At 43.6% G+C, this 14,068-nt stretch overlaps 1 protein-coding gene and 1 long non-coding RNA gene across 2 annotated transcripts; one reads left to right on the top strand and one right to left on the bottom strand.

The window, feature by feature from the left end:
* The first annotated feature begins 164 nt into the window (after positions 1-164).
* On the top strand, positions 165-7,838 carry LOC137323121 (uncharacterized). The gene is made up of 3 exons (XR_010963314.1): positions 165-332; positions 4,508-4,583; positions 5,858-7,838. It is a non-coding gene; the product is annotated as an uncharacterized lncRNA (long non-coding RNA).
* LOC137323120 (DNA dC->dU-editing enzyme APOBEC-3C-like) lies at positions 3,669-9,609 on the bottom strand. Its single transcript, XM_067986577.1, has 3 exons — positions 8,551-9,609; positions 6,871-6,919; positions 3,669-4,660 (listed from the first exon to the last, which is right to left on the bottom strand). The coding sequence occupies exons 1-3, from the start codon at positions 9,115-9,117 to the stop codon at positions 4,461-4,463; spliced, it is 816 nt and encodes a 271-aa protein (XP_067842678.1). The 5' UTR covers positions 9,118-9,609; the 3' UTR covers positions 3,669-4,460.
* Positions 9,610-14,068: the final 4,459 nt, after the last annotated feature.

The raw sequence follows: 14,068 nt of genomic DNA, 5'->3' as shown, positions 1-14,068 counted from the left end.
GAGACCGACCAATGGGAGGAGCGGGAGTGACGCAGACGTACAATGCGCGCGGACGTGCGGGCGCGCGCATTAAAAGCCCGGAGATGAGCACGTAGGAAAAGGGGCAGACGCGAGCACGTAGGAAAAGGGGCAGACGCGAGCACGTAGGAAAAGGGGCAGACGCGAGCACGTAGGAAAAGGGGCAGACGCGAGCACGTAGGAAAAGGGAAGACGCCAGCGGTAGGACGGGGATCAAAGGGAGAAAGGCGGGCCCAGACCAGACCCAAGCCCTGTGTGTGTGTCGGTATTAACCGACGGGACGGGAATAATTGGCGTATTAGGCGTTGAGTGAGGTGAGTGTTGTCACCATAAAGACGGATTGTTTGTAACCGCCGTGACGCGAGCGGTGGGTGGGGTGGGGTGTGTGAGGGGAGGAGGAGGAGGAGGAGGAGGAGGCCCGAAGGCGGCGGGGCCCGAGGCGCGCGTGCGGGGGAAGGGGGACGAAAGCTGTGAGGAAAAGAGCGCGAGCGGGAATCCGGCGCGTGCGCACTAGGGGGAAATCCGCCGTCCGGGGTGTGGGAGGGGGGCGCGAGAGAGATTGATGAATGAATGGCGCCGCCTCCTCCTCTGATTGGTCGAAAGAACAGCGGGGGCCCCGCCCCCAAGTGACGCCTGGTCATTCAAAAATAAATGTCGAGTGGGCGGGAACTGGGATGATTGTAATCCGAGTAAATAAGATCCCCCCCCCCCCCACCCCCCCAAAAAAAAAAGAGCGCGGGAAATGGGTACATTGGTGTTGCATATTTGGTTAAGGAGGTCTGTCTGCCATCTGCAGGTATTAGTCAGGATATCTACCAGACTGCTGACTAGTAGTAAAGATATAGTTAAATATTTTAATTCCACTACCAGTGGAAGTCAGCTCTTTCATGCTTGGAATCGTGATACTTTTAAGGATGCATAATTGGACTGCCAGAACTCAAAGTGGGACCATGATTTCAAGCACGATTGCTTGTTTTTGCGGTGATGAAGAATCGGTGTTTCATATACCCTTTTTTTTATTTAGCCAGGGCGGGTGGATGGAGTTAGGATACAGATCAGCCACGATCCCATTGAATGGCGGAACAGGCCGAGGGGCTCAATGGCCTCCTCCTGTTCCTATGTTTTCCACTATCTGAACAGATTGCTTTTAAAGGTTTGATGGCAATTCCCCCCCCTCCCCCCCCCCCCGTTTATTTTCCACTATCCGGCAAACAGATCAAGACTGGTATACTGTACTCCTTGGCTAACTAAATCCAACATGTACCAAACATGCATTATTGCCAGACAGGATTCCTCTGATTGCTTACCCACATTTACATAGAACTACATAGAATCTACAGCATAGAAACAGGCCATTTGGCCCAACTGGTCCATGCCGGTGTTTATGCGCGACACAAGACTCCTCCCATCCTACTTCATCTAACCCTATCAGCATATCCTTCTATTCCTTTCTTCCTTATGTGCTCATTAAACTTCCCCTTAAATGCATCAATGCTATTCGCCTCAACCACTCCATGTGGTAGCGAGTTCCACATTTTAACCACTCCCTTGGTTAAGAAATTTCTCCTGAATTTCCTGTTGGATTTATTAGTAACTATCTTATATTTATGCCCCCCCCGCTCCCCACAAGTGGAAACATCTCTATGTCTACCCTATCAAACCCTATCATTATCTTAAAGATCTCTATCAGGTCACCCTCAGCCTTCTCCTTTCTAGAAAAAAAGAACCCCAGCCTGTTCAATCTTTCCTGATAGTTATAACCTCTCAATGCTGGTATCATCCTGGTAAATCTTTTTTGCAACTTTTCCAGTGCATCTATATCTTTTTTATAATATGGAGACCAGAACTGTGCATAGTACTCCAAGTGTGATCTAACCAAGGCTTGATACAAGTTTTAACATAACTTCTCTAGTTTAGTTTGCACCTGGGTGACCTTCTATGACTGGTGGTCACCACATGATATGTTGTAATGTAATAATTTAATTCATATAACTTAAATTTTTGATAAAATACCAGTTTGGATGTCTTTATAATAATATTAATGACATCCTTCCTTTTAAAGAGGACACACTTGTTTAGAAAAGATGTTTGTGATAATTAGTTGACCAATCCCATTGCCACAATTAACTGGCCCATTAGAAAACAGTATCACGTTTTGAAGCATGAAAGAGCTGATTTCCACTGGTGGTGAAATTAAATATTTAACTATGTATTTACTACTAGTCAGCAGTAAACAATTTGGCAGAGATCCTGACTAGTTATTGCAGATGGCAGATAGACCTTCTTATCCAAATATATTATTAGAAACTTAATAACAAGATTTAAATAAGATTGCTTACTTGCTGCCTGGTTTCAGTGGGCCATGTACCTTATTTCCGACCCAATTACCAAACCTGCTTCTGTAAAAATAAAACATTGTTCACCAAAGTCATTGAGTAGGGAACGATTTACAGAATCTAATGGACTTTTCTCAGCCAGTATTTTTCTGATGAGAGCCCTTTAATTTGCTGTGTGTGCTGCTTTTAAAAGCCACATCTTACTAAAATGTATCAATTGAGACAAATGAAGGGAAATGTAATTCCATTTGCTATTTGCAGCAACAGCTTTATACTCATATTTACAATTTCTCTAATGAACAAAGGGAATCTCTGACTTAACCAATCTACTAAGGTACGTCTTCTCATTTTTAATTTTCAACAATAGCAGAAAATAGGCATCATGTAAAGGTGTGAGAAATATTAGTTCTGAGCATTATTTAAAATAAAACAAAAAATCTATATAAGGCACCTTAATATCAACAAACCGGTTCAAATTCTACTCCATGTTACACATCTTGTACACACATTCAATCAAATATACTCCTATTAATATGTTTACAATTTAACAAGGATGCTTGGTTGACATTTACTAAGCAATTAAAGACAATTTTAGGATACAATACAAAATTATAAATACATTTGTAAACATGCCCAGTCCCACTAAGTTGTACACGCATTTTCTATATAATACATTTGAACCGTACAAAGTAATTTTGTAATGTTCTGAGAATCACAATGACAAATTTGCATCAACATGGATAAAGGTTACAATCTCTTCAGCTGTATCCAGAGAGCAGTGAGTGAAGAAATGTTCTTTAGTGCTGTGGATTTCACTAATTCTTTATAAATTGACATTTATTGTGTATATAAATATATCCCAAGCTGATACAATATGAAGGTAATACCTAAATTCATTATTAAAATTAATTAATATATTAACTAATATATTCTCAGTATATATTATTCTCAGTGTAGATATTTAAAAGTTCATAGTATTAGAAAAACTATACACTGATTTGATAGTTAATTCTCGACGTTGTTGCGGTGACTTATAATGATCTGGAATGCATTGCCCGAAAGGGCGGTGGAAGCAGCTTCAGTAGTGACTTTCAAAAGGGAATTGGATATATACTTGAAGGCAAGAAATTTGCAGGGCTATGGGGAAAGAGCAGGGGAGTGGGGATTAATTGGATAGCTCTTTCAAAGAGCTGGCACAGGCACGGTGGGCCGAATGGCCGCCTGTGCTGTAAGATTCTATGATTCTATGAAATACAATACGGTACCTTTGTAATTCCTTGTGTTATACCACAACCTAATACACATTGGGGTAATTTTAGAAATCATACCTAAATTCATTATTAAAATTAACTAATATATTCTCAGTGATTGTATTTAAAAGTCCATATTCCATATTATTGGTAAAACAATACACTTTTTTGATTGTTGATTCTCTACATTGTTACTGTAAATATGGATAATGAATTTTAGGAGAATTTGCAGACCGTAACCCACTCGGGAAATCGGGTGCACCCCCACAATGTCCCAGCCATTAAAATTTATAAAATTGATTTTTGTTTATACTCCATCACTAATGAAGAAGTCAGATAAAACACGTTTTCCCCCAATTTTCTTCCCTGTTCCCCTGAAGGTACCGATATGTATACTGAGGTAAGGCTCCATGGATTCCGATAGGTGTCCTATCCCTCACTCAAGTGACCATTCTGCACCGTGTGTCTCGACAGTGAGCACTGGCCTGCTGGGTTTCACAGCTGGGTCTGATCCTGCCCTCTCTCAATGTCTGCACATGGAACTTTCGTCAGAGAGAGTTGTGTGGATAAAGTGCAATCTTACGGCCTTGGGGCAAACGGGGGGAGATAGTGAAAACTTCTCAAAGGCAGGAGTGTTTTTACATTGCACCGGGATGTATTTCTTCTACTTTACTAATGAGATCCTAGAAAGTCCCTGAAACCTCATTCCTTGGATTTGTAGCTCATCTCTCTCACCCCTCTTTTTATTGTGCGTACACACGTACACATACACACACGTGTACACACACACACAAACACACGTATTTGATAAGTATTCTACTCGTCTCCGACATAAATATCTATAAAAGTGCAATACTCATTTAAAAAGCGTGCGTCTGACTCCCACTCCTCGTCTCTCGTCAGAAGGGCCGACTTTTCGAGGCGTGTGGAATTGTGAAGTCGTTTCTTCTTCTCCTCTGACATTTTTCTTGGGGGTCAGGTAAGGTGCACGATGTAAATTGCAGTCTCCGCTATGATGAGCAGATTGGTAAGCTTCTGTGTTGCAGCATAATCTAACTAAAGAAAAGAAAGATAACCAGTCATGTTAATGAGTATTGTTTAAAAACGCTGCATTAAAAGTAACCAGATGTCTGACATTATATAGATAGTGGCCACAGTGGATTATATTGGTTAACTATTAATGCAAGGGTTAAAGAAGTGGCCCAGACTGTGTTACAGTCAGTTTCTTGTATATCTTGACTCCCACTTCAACAGCTGATCTTATCACTGTGCAAGATTTAATTTATTTTCTGAAAATTCTTAAGTGTCCAATACAAAAAAAGAATCCAGAAATACTGGGATGAAAATTGCAGCTCTCGAATCTCTTTAAAATGGGACGGGAGCACAGCGGGTTAAGCACGCTGCTGTTTAATTTCTAAATCCAGCTGACACTGTTGGGTTCAAAGTATCCTCTGTCTCAGCCCATCGTAAAGATTCCACGAGTTGGAACAGTATCAGCCCAGTTCCTACTGTGTGCCAGTTCACAGTACAAAACTGTCCACAATGTAACGCAAATTGGCACCCTCACTCATGTTGTTGGACCAGAACAGATAGAATTCTGACTCTGTATTTGCATCTGGTCATGCCATAAGTGAACTGGGATTGCTTGATGCTAACCCAGGGTAACAAATTTGGAAAAATACTCCATTGTTCAGCATTGATACCCTTCACCTTGAGCATAGGAATTCACCAAAAATGTATACATAATTGCAAGAAGGTTATAGCACAATAGCTTGGGAGATATGAAAACCTGCTCTTTGAGTAAATCATACACTAGATTTTAGAAACACACAAATCTCCACACTGGAAGCACAAACTCATAAAATCTGCCCTCATGTTCTGACCTGCCAACCCTTGCTCGCGAGGAGTGGCACTCACTCACTTTGGTTTGGAATATAATCTCTTTTGATGCACGTCAACCTGACAAATAAACATGTGGGGAAATTTTCCATTCTGCAATTTCCCACTTTGGAGTCCCAGCTGCCGGGAATGCTGAAGCAGAAAATTTGTCCTACAGCTCCATTTGTTTCAATGGGTTTGCAATCTAACTCGTTCCCAACATTTCCTTAAATATAGACAGCAATGGCTATGTTTGTGCCTGACTGTTTAATTGGTGCGAAAAGCAGTTCTTACACCCAAAGCAGAGCAAAATTGCCAAATTGACACACACATATAAAATGACCTGAAACGTTAATTCTGTTTCTCTCTCCACAGACGCTGCCTGACCTGCTGAGTGTTTCCAGTATTTTCTGTTTCCATTTTTTACGATCTGGAAAACACTGCCTGAAAGGGTGGTGGCAGCAGACTCAATAGTAACTTTCAAAAGGACATATGCTTGAAAAGGAATAAATTGCAGGGCTACGGGGAAAGAGCAGGCGGGAGTGGGACTTATTTAGACAGCTCTTTCAAAGAGCCGGCACAGGCACGATGGGCCGAATGGCCTCCTTCTGTGCTATAAGATTCAATAAAGCCAAGAATGCTCCCCGGCAATACCTCCAAAGTGGTGCCAGAATGTTGGGGGTGTGGGGTGGAGATATTTCTCCCCAGCAAGTGTCAGAATTTTCATGGTAAGTCAAACTGAGTAGGAAGCCAGGGATCCGGAATTTGCCCCAAATGCTGATTCCCAACCACCACCACAACCGCATTTCAGGTCCAGAATAGAACCTTCTGGTCAAAAGCAGTATTGGCAGAAACTGAAGAGCACGGGAATAAGAACATAAGGAATAGGAGCAGGCGTAGGCCATACGGCCCCTCGAGCCTGCTCCGTCATTCAATAAGATCATGGCTGATCTTCGACCTCAACTCCACTTTCCCGCCCGATCCCCACGTCCCTTGATTCCCCAGAGTCCAAAAATGTATCTATCTCAGTCGTGAATATGCTCAACGACTCAGCATCCACAGCCCTCTGGGGTAGAGAATTCCAAAGATTCACAACCCTCCTGAGTGAAGAAATTCCTCCTCCTCTCAGTCTTAATTGTCCGACCCCTTATCCTGAGACTATGCCCTCGAGTTCTGGACTCTCCAGCCAGGGGAAACAGCCTCTCAGAATGTTGCCAGTGTGTGTAAGAATGTCGGGGTGGGCAAGAGAGGGAGAACAAATAATGTCATAACTGGATGAAGAACAGAATACTTTGAAATGCCGATATTGAAAATATTTTCGAGTAAATGTGATACGTGTAACTTTGTCTTATCACAAGGTTGATGAGGGACATGAACAATGTTCTCACCTGAGTTGTCAATGTTCCGTTCTTCACCATCAGCTTCCGTTTCTTCACTCTGAGCGAATTAGAGAACAAGAAAAGACTGATGTGATTTTTCACATGGTTTCGATGTTGCAGGCATCTGGTTTGATTGGTTAATTGCGGAGCTATAATATTGCACACAATTTGGGATTTTTGAACAGATAAGATTTAAAAAATGTCACACATCAATCCAAAAACAATCAAATCTTAATTAGACCCACAGGAAAGCAACACAATGTTTGAAACATGACACATACAGGAATTGTGATCACCTTGTTATAACAACCTGATAGATTCTGGATTTAGGCTTGTATCAACAACTCAACCCTCCCTCCCCCACCTTTCTACCTACCCCTCCCTTGGTCCATCTTTCCTCTCCCATTCCTCCTCTTCTTCCCTCACCGTTCACTCACTTACCTCTTTCCTACGCTCTTGCCTTTTCTCATCTCTTCCTCCTGCTTCAACAGTCACCTCTTCTCCCCATCCCTCCTCTGTCTATCCCACCCCTCCTTCCTTGCCTTTCATGACTCATTTACACAGTGAGAAAGAAATAAGACAGATGCAAACCCAATTGAACAATTGGAATTGTGGTGGTTTGTCAGTTTGCGTTATATCAGAACATGTTACGTTATAGAAACAAAATGAGCTTGTCTCACTTCAAGTGAGGCAAACTTGATAGTTTGGTTAATTTCTTTCTGTGTTTTCTTTCTGCCACTCCTCATTTTTTCTCTCGATATGTCGCATTGCCCCACCATCAATTGCCCGCTTCTCATAACAGAAATATGTGTCTCCCAAACCTAAACAAAACAATGCCAAATGAGTTAGCTGGAAGCAAACTAGCAGCATTACCCTGCAGCCCTGTTTCAAGGTTCAGAGTCTGCCTACTCCACTCTCCCTAACCCACCAGTCCCCAAATAAGAATAAAGTTTATTATCTTTCCAAATCTAATCAAAGCCTGTGCTTTTTGTAGTGGAATATCCAGTTGTTGCGAGGAAAGATTACACAGAAAGATCCCAGGACCGCTGGTCCAAGTCACGTTTGGTCAAGTTGCGAAGCTCTGATCTGTGAGCGCCGCAGTCCCCCGGCCCTGAAAGATACAGAGCTTCTGTAGCTGAGTGAACACGTTCTCCCGCACGGCCCGTGCCCAGCCCAGGCTCAGCCTGTCCTGTGTCCCTGCACAGCACAAATTCCATTAATTGCAGAACCCTGAGTGCACAAAACTCGCTGAATGGTGGGTGTGTTAATTGTCCAGCCTATTAAAAGATGGACTCCTGGGCTAGCTCAGTAATAGGTTGCACGGCAGCAGCTCATTTGCTGCCCCGAAGGAATAAAAATGAAACCTACACATTTGTATACACAGAGTTCGCCTGTCTAAGCTACTGGTTTTTAAAAAAAAGCGTTTCTTAAAAACTCCAATTTTCTTGAACCGCCAATTTTATGTCACCATGCAGTGTATAAAACCAGTGTATTTCTATATAAGGTGATAGTTGCATTTAAGGGGGAAGCTAGATACATGAGGGAGAAAGGAATAGAAGGTTATGCTGATAGGGCTAGACGAAGAGGGGAGGGAGGAGGCTCATGCGTAGCATAAGCGCCAGCATAGACCAGTTGGGCCGAATGGTCTGTTTCTGTGCTGTAAATTCTATGTAATATGTAATCTTTCACCTGTACCAGAAGGTCCAAGAGAATCTCTAGTTGTTTTGAGAAGAAGTCATATGATGTTTCCAAACCAGGCCATGGTTCAAAGACCGCTGTGTTACCATCCTCAACAAACAAATAATGGCACTTGGCAAAATCGTTTCTGTCCATCACCTTAATGGAAATATCTGTCTTCAAAAGATCCCTCAGGCATCTCTGAACATTCAGATCATTGAGATAGTAATCTCTCGACATCTTAATGTTCATGTGAATCTTGTCCTTGAATTTTTTGTGGAATTCTATTATATGGAAACAACAGTTTGCACAAGGGCTATACGAGAGATAAAACGTAACCTTGTATTTTTCTGCAGTGGGAGAAATATTCTCCACTAAATATTTTTCCATTTTATTTATGACTAATTCTTCTGCATGGCTTTTCTGTCGATCATTAATAGCATAGCCCCACAGGTCAAATAGTGTTTTGTTGTTTTCCTTCAATAGGAAGCAAAGTAAAGTGAAGTGCGGTCTTGAAATATTCTCAAATCCCTCATAGAACTGTTCTTTAGGCAATTGTCTTCTCAAGATCAAAGGCATTTTGCCTTCAGTAATTAAATCTTCAGACTTTAAGGTTGTTTCCACACTGGAACACAGCAGGCATCTTACGAAGGGGAGGAAGAGCTAATTCAACAAAATCGTTGACTATGTCCAATTCGGTATGAGTCTGGGAGGTGGGACAATGTCAGCCTGAACAGCAATTCTTCTCAACCACGTAAGGATTTACTGTTACAGTACTTCAATTCTGTGCAAATGGTTTTCTTCCTGCAACAAGAAAAAACATAGGAGTTGGAGCCTGTTGATCAGGGTACTCAGATGGCAATGACGTGATTGTAGGTCATTTTCACAATGTCGTCCTTCAACAAAACCCATCCGTATCAAAGTCTGAACACTGCAAATTAATTTTTCTCGGGTTTCCCGAGGCTCATCCGCCAAAGTTATGTTGGATGATTGGGAGTATCCCCCGTGGAAATTCACCCCCATTATCTGATCATTTAACTCACTGCCGTTTGTGGGAACTTGCTATGCACAATTGGCTGCCGCGTTTGCCCACATTACAACAGTGACTATACTTCAAAAGTACTTAATTGGTTGCGAAGTGCTTTGGGACATTCTGAGGATGTGAAAGGCGCCATATAAATGCAAGTTCTTTCTTTTTTCTTTATACATAGGGGCATAAGAGTACCAGAGTAAAAAAAAGTGGATAAATTTGTACAAGATTGGTTAGATGACACTTGGAGTATGATGTGAAGTTTGGATGCTGCATTATAGAAAGGACATTAAAGCCACAGAGCGCACATAGCATAGATTCGCCAGGATGATACCAGGGATGGGAAAGTACAGTTCTCAGGAGATACTTGAGATATTGGGACAATTTCCACTGGAGGAGAGAAGGCTAAGAAGGAACTGAATAGAGGTTTTAAAATTATGAAAAGTTTCGATAGAGTGAGCAGGCAAAGGTTATTTCCTCTCGTTGGGAAATCAATGATGAGGAATGTGTAAATTTAAAATTGTCACTAGGACAGTGCGGAGAGAGGTTAGAAATTTATTTACACAGAGGGCATTTGGAGCGTGGAATACTTTGATTAAATATTTGAAGAAGGAGAAGACATAAGGCTAAGGGGGAGAGTGGGGCAGTGGGATTAGTTTTGGATTGCAAAGAACTAGCATTGGCTGAATGGCATCTTTCTGTGTTGTAAACCTCTTATAGTTCTATAAGCAATCTGACAGGACTAAGGTGGTTGTCAAATTGAGAGGAGTGATGGAGAGTTACAGCTGGGTGTCCTCAGCACATACACGGGGGTTGATCCCATGCCTGAGGAGGATGCCGCCAATGGGCAGTATGTATATGAGGAAGAGGAGGGGGCCAAGGATGTAACTCCCAGGGTTTTCTCGGTGTTATGAGAAGGGTCTGAAGCAGAACCGGAGGGATTGGAACAGGGTTTGGGAAAGATGCTCATGGAGCTTGGAGGCAACGACATGCTCATAGATCCTAGAGGGGAAAGAAATATTGGTGATTTGATATATGTATATGAGGAAGAGAAGGGAGCCAAGGATGTTACTCCCAGGGTTTTCTCGGTGTTATGAGAAGGGTCTGAAGCAGAACCGGAGGGATTGGAACAGGGTTTGGGAAAGATGCTCATGGAGCTGGGAGGCAACGACATGCTCATAGATCCTAGAGGGGAAAGAAATATTGGTGATTTGATAGTGGTTGGAGAGGACAGGTGGGTTGAGGGTCATTTTTGAGGAAAGGGTGATGACAGTGGTTTCGAAAGGGAGAGGGACAATGCCTGAGGGAAGGGAGTCATTAACAATGTCAGCAAGCATGGGGGCTGGGGAAGGGGCAGTTTGGTGGTCAGGAGTTAAGTGGGGAGGGGATCAAGAGAGCAGGAGGGGGATCTCATGGAAAGGATGGGTTTGAAGAAGGCAAGATGGAAGAGGAAGATGGGGGGGATCAACAACTTGCATTTATATAGCGCCTGTAACGTAGTAAGACATCCCTTTGCACTTCACAGGAGCATTATCACCGAGCCACATAAGGAGATATTAGGACAGTTGACCAAAAGTTTGGTCAAAGAGTTAAGTTTTAAGAAGTGTCTTAAAGGAGGAGAGAGAGGCGGAGAGGTTTAAGGAGGTAATTCCAGAGCTTAGGGCCTAAACAGCTGAAGGCACGGCCGCCAATGGTGGAGCAATGAAAATCGGGGATGTGCAAGAGGCCAGAATTGGAGGAGCGCAGAGATTTCGGAGGGTTGTAGGGCCAGAGGAGGATACAGAGATAGGGAGGGGTGAGGCCATGGAGGGATTTGAAAACAAGAATGAGAATTTTAAAATCGAGGCGTTGACAGACCGAGAGCCAATGTAGGTCAGCGAGCACAGGGGTTGATGGGCGAGCAGGACTTGGTGTGAGTTAGGATACGGGCAGCAGAGCCTTGGATGATCTCAAGCTTATGGACCAGGGCTGGAATGGATAGGAGAATGGGGGCGGTTGAGAGCAGGAGGAAAGGAAGGGAAGGTCGTGGCAGAGGCAGCTACAGGGGTGGTATCAATCTTGGAGATGAAGAAGTCCATGAAGTATTCATCCTGTTGCATTGAAAGTGAGGGTGGAAACAGTGGGAGAAACAGGTTTGAGAAAGAAGCAAGTAATGGAGAAGAGCAGCCTTGATTTCCTTGGTAGCAGATGATAGTTTTAATCGTTGATCCTGGACTATAATCAGCAGGCCTTGATCCCTCACTGATCTGCCAATTCTGCTGATTTGCTGGTGTTGTCAAAGGAGCTGCTAATGGTCATTCTTTCCAAATTAAACACCTGATTAGTAAAGAAAACATCAAATAAAGACCTCTATCTTTTTTTGGATACGTATTTAACACATACAGAAGGTCAATATTCACGAATTATTAAGACTGTAAATAAAGTTTTTTTTAAAAATTACCAAAACTCAAGATACGGTTCAACCACTACCAATAAAAATGCGAGAGTTTACCAGAGACTATCGGGAATTACTAAAGCGACCCTCAGGAACCACGTCAAACTCCGAGTTCCTCTTTGACAGCCTCTGTCGTCTTTTCCGGGAATTTCAGTCGTCACATTCTGAAAATAGAAAATGAAAGTATGGATCCAAAATGCATCTTACCATCTGAAAGTAAGCAGTTTACGATCAGGAGGAGTACTTTTAAAAACAAACGAGTAGAATCAAAGGGAGACAACTGAAGACCTGGATCAATGTCAAAACCCTATTTATTTGCTTATTCCTATCATAGAAAGGTTACAGCACAGAAGGAGTCCATTCGGCCCAGCAAGTCCATGCTGGCTGTATGCTAGAGCAATCCAGCTAGTCCCACTCCCCTGCCCTTTCCCAGTAGCCCTGCAAACTTTTTCCTTTCAAATCCCGCTCGACACCATCCAAGATAAAGCAGCCTGCTTGATTGGCACCCCATCCACCACCCTAAACATTCACTCCCTTCACCACCAGCGCACTGTGGCTGCAGTGTGTACCATCCACAGGATGCACTGCAGCAACTCGCCACGGCTTCTTTGACAGCACCTCCCAAACCCGCGACCTCTACCACCTAGAAGGACAAGAGCAGCAGGCACATGGGAACAACACTACCTGCATGTTCCCCTCCAAGTCACACACCATCCCGACTTGGAAATATATCGCCGTTCCTTCATCGTCGCTGGGTCAAAATCCTGGAACTCCCTTCCTAACAGCACTGTGGGAGAACCATCACCACACGGACTGCAGCGGTTCAAGAAGGCGGCTCACCACCACCTTCTCGAGGGCAATTAGGGATGGGCAATAAATGCCGGCCTCGCCAGCGACGCCCACATCCCATGAACAAATTTTTAAAAAGGTCCATACACTAACGAGAAGAGCCAAGAGCTTAAAATAGTAATAACCGAATATCATTTGGTATAACGGGTGGAGCTTGAAAAAAATGCCTAATCTTCTTTACTAATTATGGAAGTCGGGAAATGTGTGCAGTTGGAGGTGATGAAGGACTGTTTCAGCTGCAGTATGAATGATGGGTGAGGTTGGGGGCAAACCACTGGTACAGAATCCCCAGTTTCTACGTTTGATACTTCTCAAGGATATTTCTATCTCTTCTGGTTCAGTTGCACATCTCCCAGGATGGGTAACCTCTGCCAACTCCCATTGTTTTAACAAGGAGGAAATCTCTCCCTTCCACCAGGCACACATCAACAACAACTTGCATTTACATAGCGCCTTTAACATCGTAAAATGCCCCAAGGCGCTTCACAGGAACGTTATCAAACAAAATTTGACACCGAGCCACATCAAGCTTGGTCAAAGAGGTAGGTTTAAGGAGCGTCTTAAAGGAGGAGAGAGAGGCAGAGAGGGTTAGGGAGGGAATTCCAGAGCTTAGGGACCAAGCAGCTGAAGGCATGGCCACCAATGGAGGGGTGATGAAAATCGGGGATACGCAAGAGGCCAGAATTGGAGGAGTGCAATGGCTTGGGCTGATAAGTAGCAAGTGACATTCGCGCCAAACAAGTGCCAGGCAATGACCATCTCCAACAAGAGAGAATCTAACCACCTCCCCTTGACATTCACCAGCATTACCATCTCCGAATCCCCCACCATCAACATCCTGGGGTCAACATTGACCATAAACTTAACTGGACCAGCCACATAAATACTGTGGCTACAAGAGCAGGTCAGAGGCTGGGTATACTGCAGTAAGTGACTCACCTCCTGACTCCCCAAAGCCTTTCCACCATCTACAAGGCACTCTCCACTTGCCTGGATGAGTGCAGCTCCAACAACACTCAAGAAGCTCAATACCATCCAGGACAAAGCAGCCCGCTTGATTAGCACCCCATCCACCACCCTAAACATTTACTCCCTCCACATCCGTGGCTGCAGTGTGTACCACCCACAGGATGCACTGCAGTAACTCACCAAGGCTTCTTCGACAGCACCTCCCAAATCCATGACCTCTACCACCTAGAAGGATTAGGGCAGCAGGT

This window comes from Heptranchias perlo, chromosome 6 (genome assembly GCF_035084215.1).
Source record: "Heptranchias perlo isolate sHepPer1 chromosome 6, sHepPer1.hap1, whole genome shotgun sequence".
Taxonomy (NCBI): Eukaryota; Metazoa; Chordata; class Chondrichthyes; order Hexanchiformes; family Hexanchidae; genus Heptranchias; species Heptranchias perlo.
This window is presented reverse-complemented; position numbering and strand designations above follow the sequence as displayed.

What these genes read in the sequence shown, in the direction of transcription:
- LOC137323120 (XM_067986577.1), bottom strand. Translation starts at nt 9,117, where the DNA reads ATGCCTTTGATCTTGAGAAGACAATTGCCTAAAGAACAGTTCTATGAG. An exon ending in TCTTGGACCTTCTGGTACAG is followed by an intron (nt 6,920 to 8,550) that starts GTGAAAGATTAC and finishes TAATTCGCTCAG; the next exon opens with AGTGAAGAAACGGAAGCTGA. An exon ending in ACGGAACATTGACAACTCAG is followed by an intron (nt 4,661 to 6,870) that starts GTGAGAACATTG and finishes TCTTTTCTTTAG; the next exon opens with TTAGATTATGCTGCAACACA.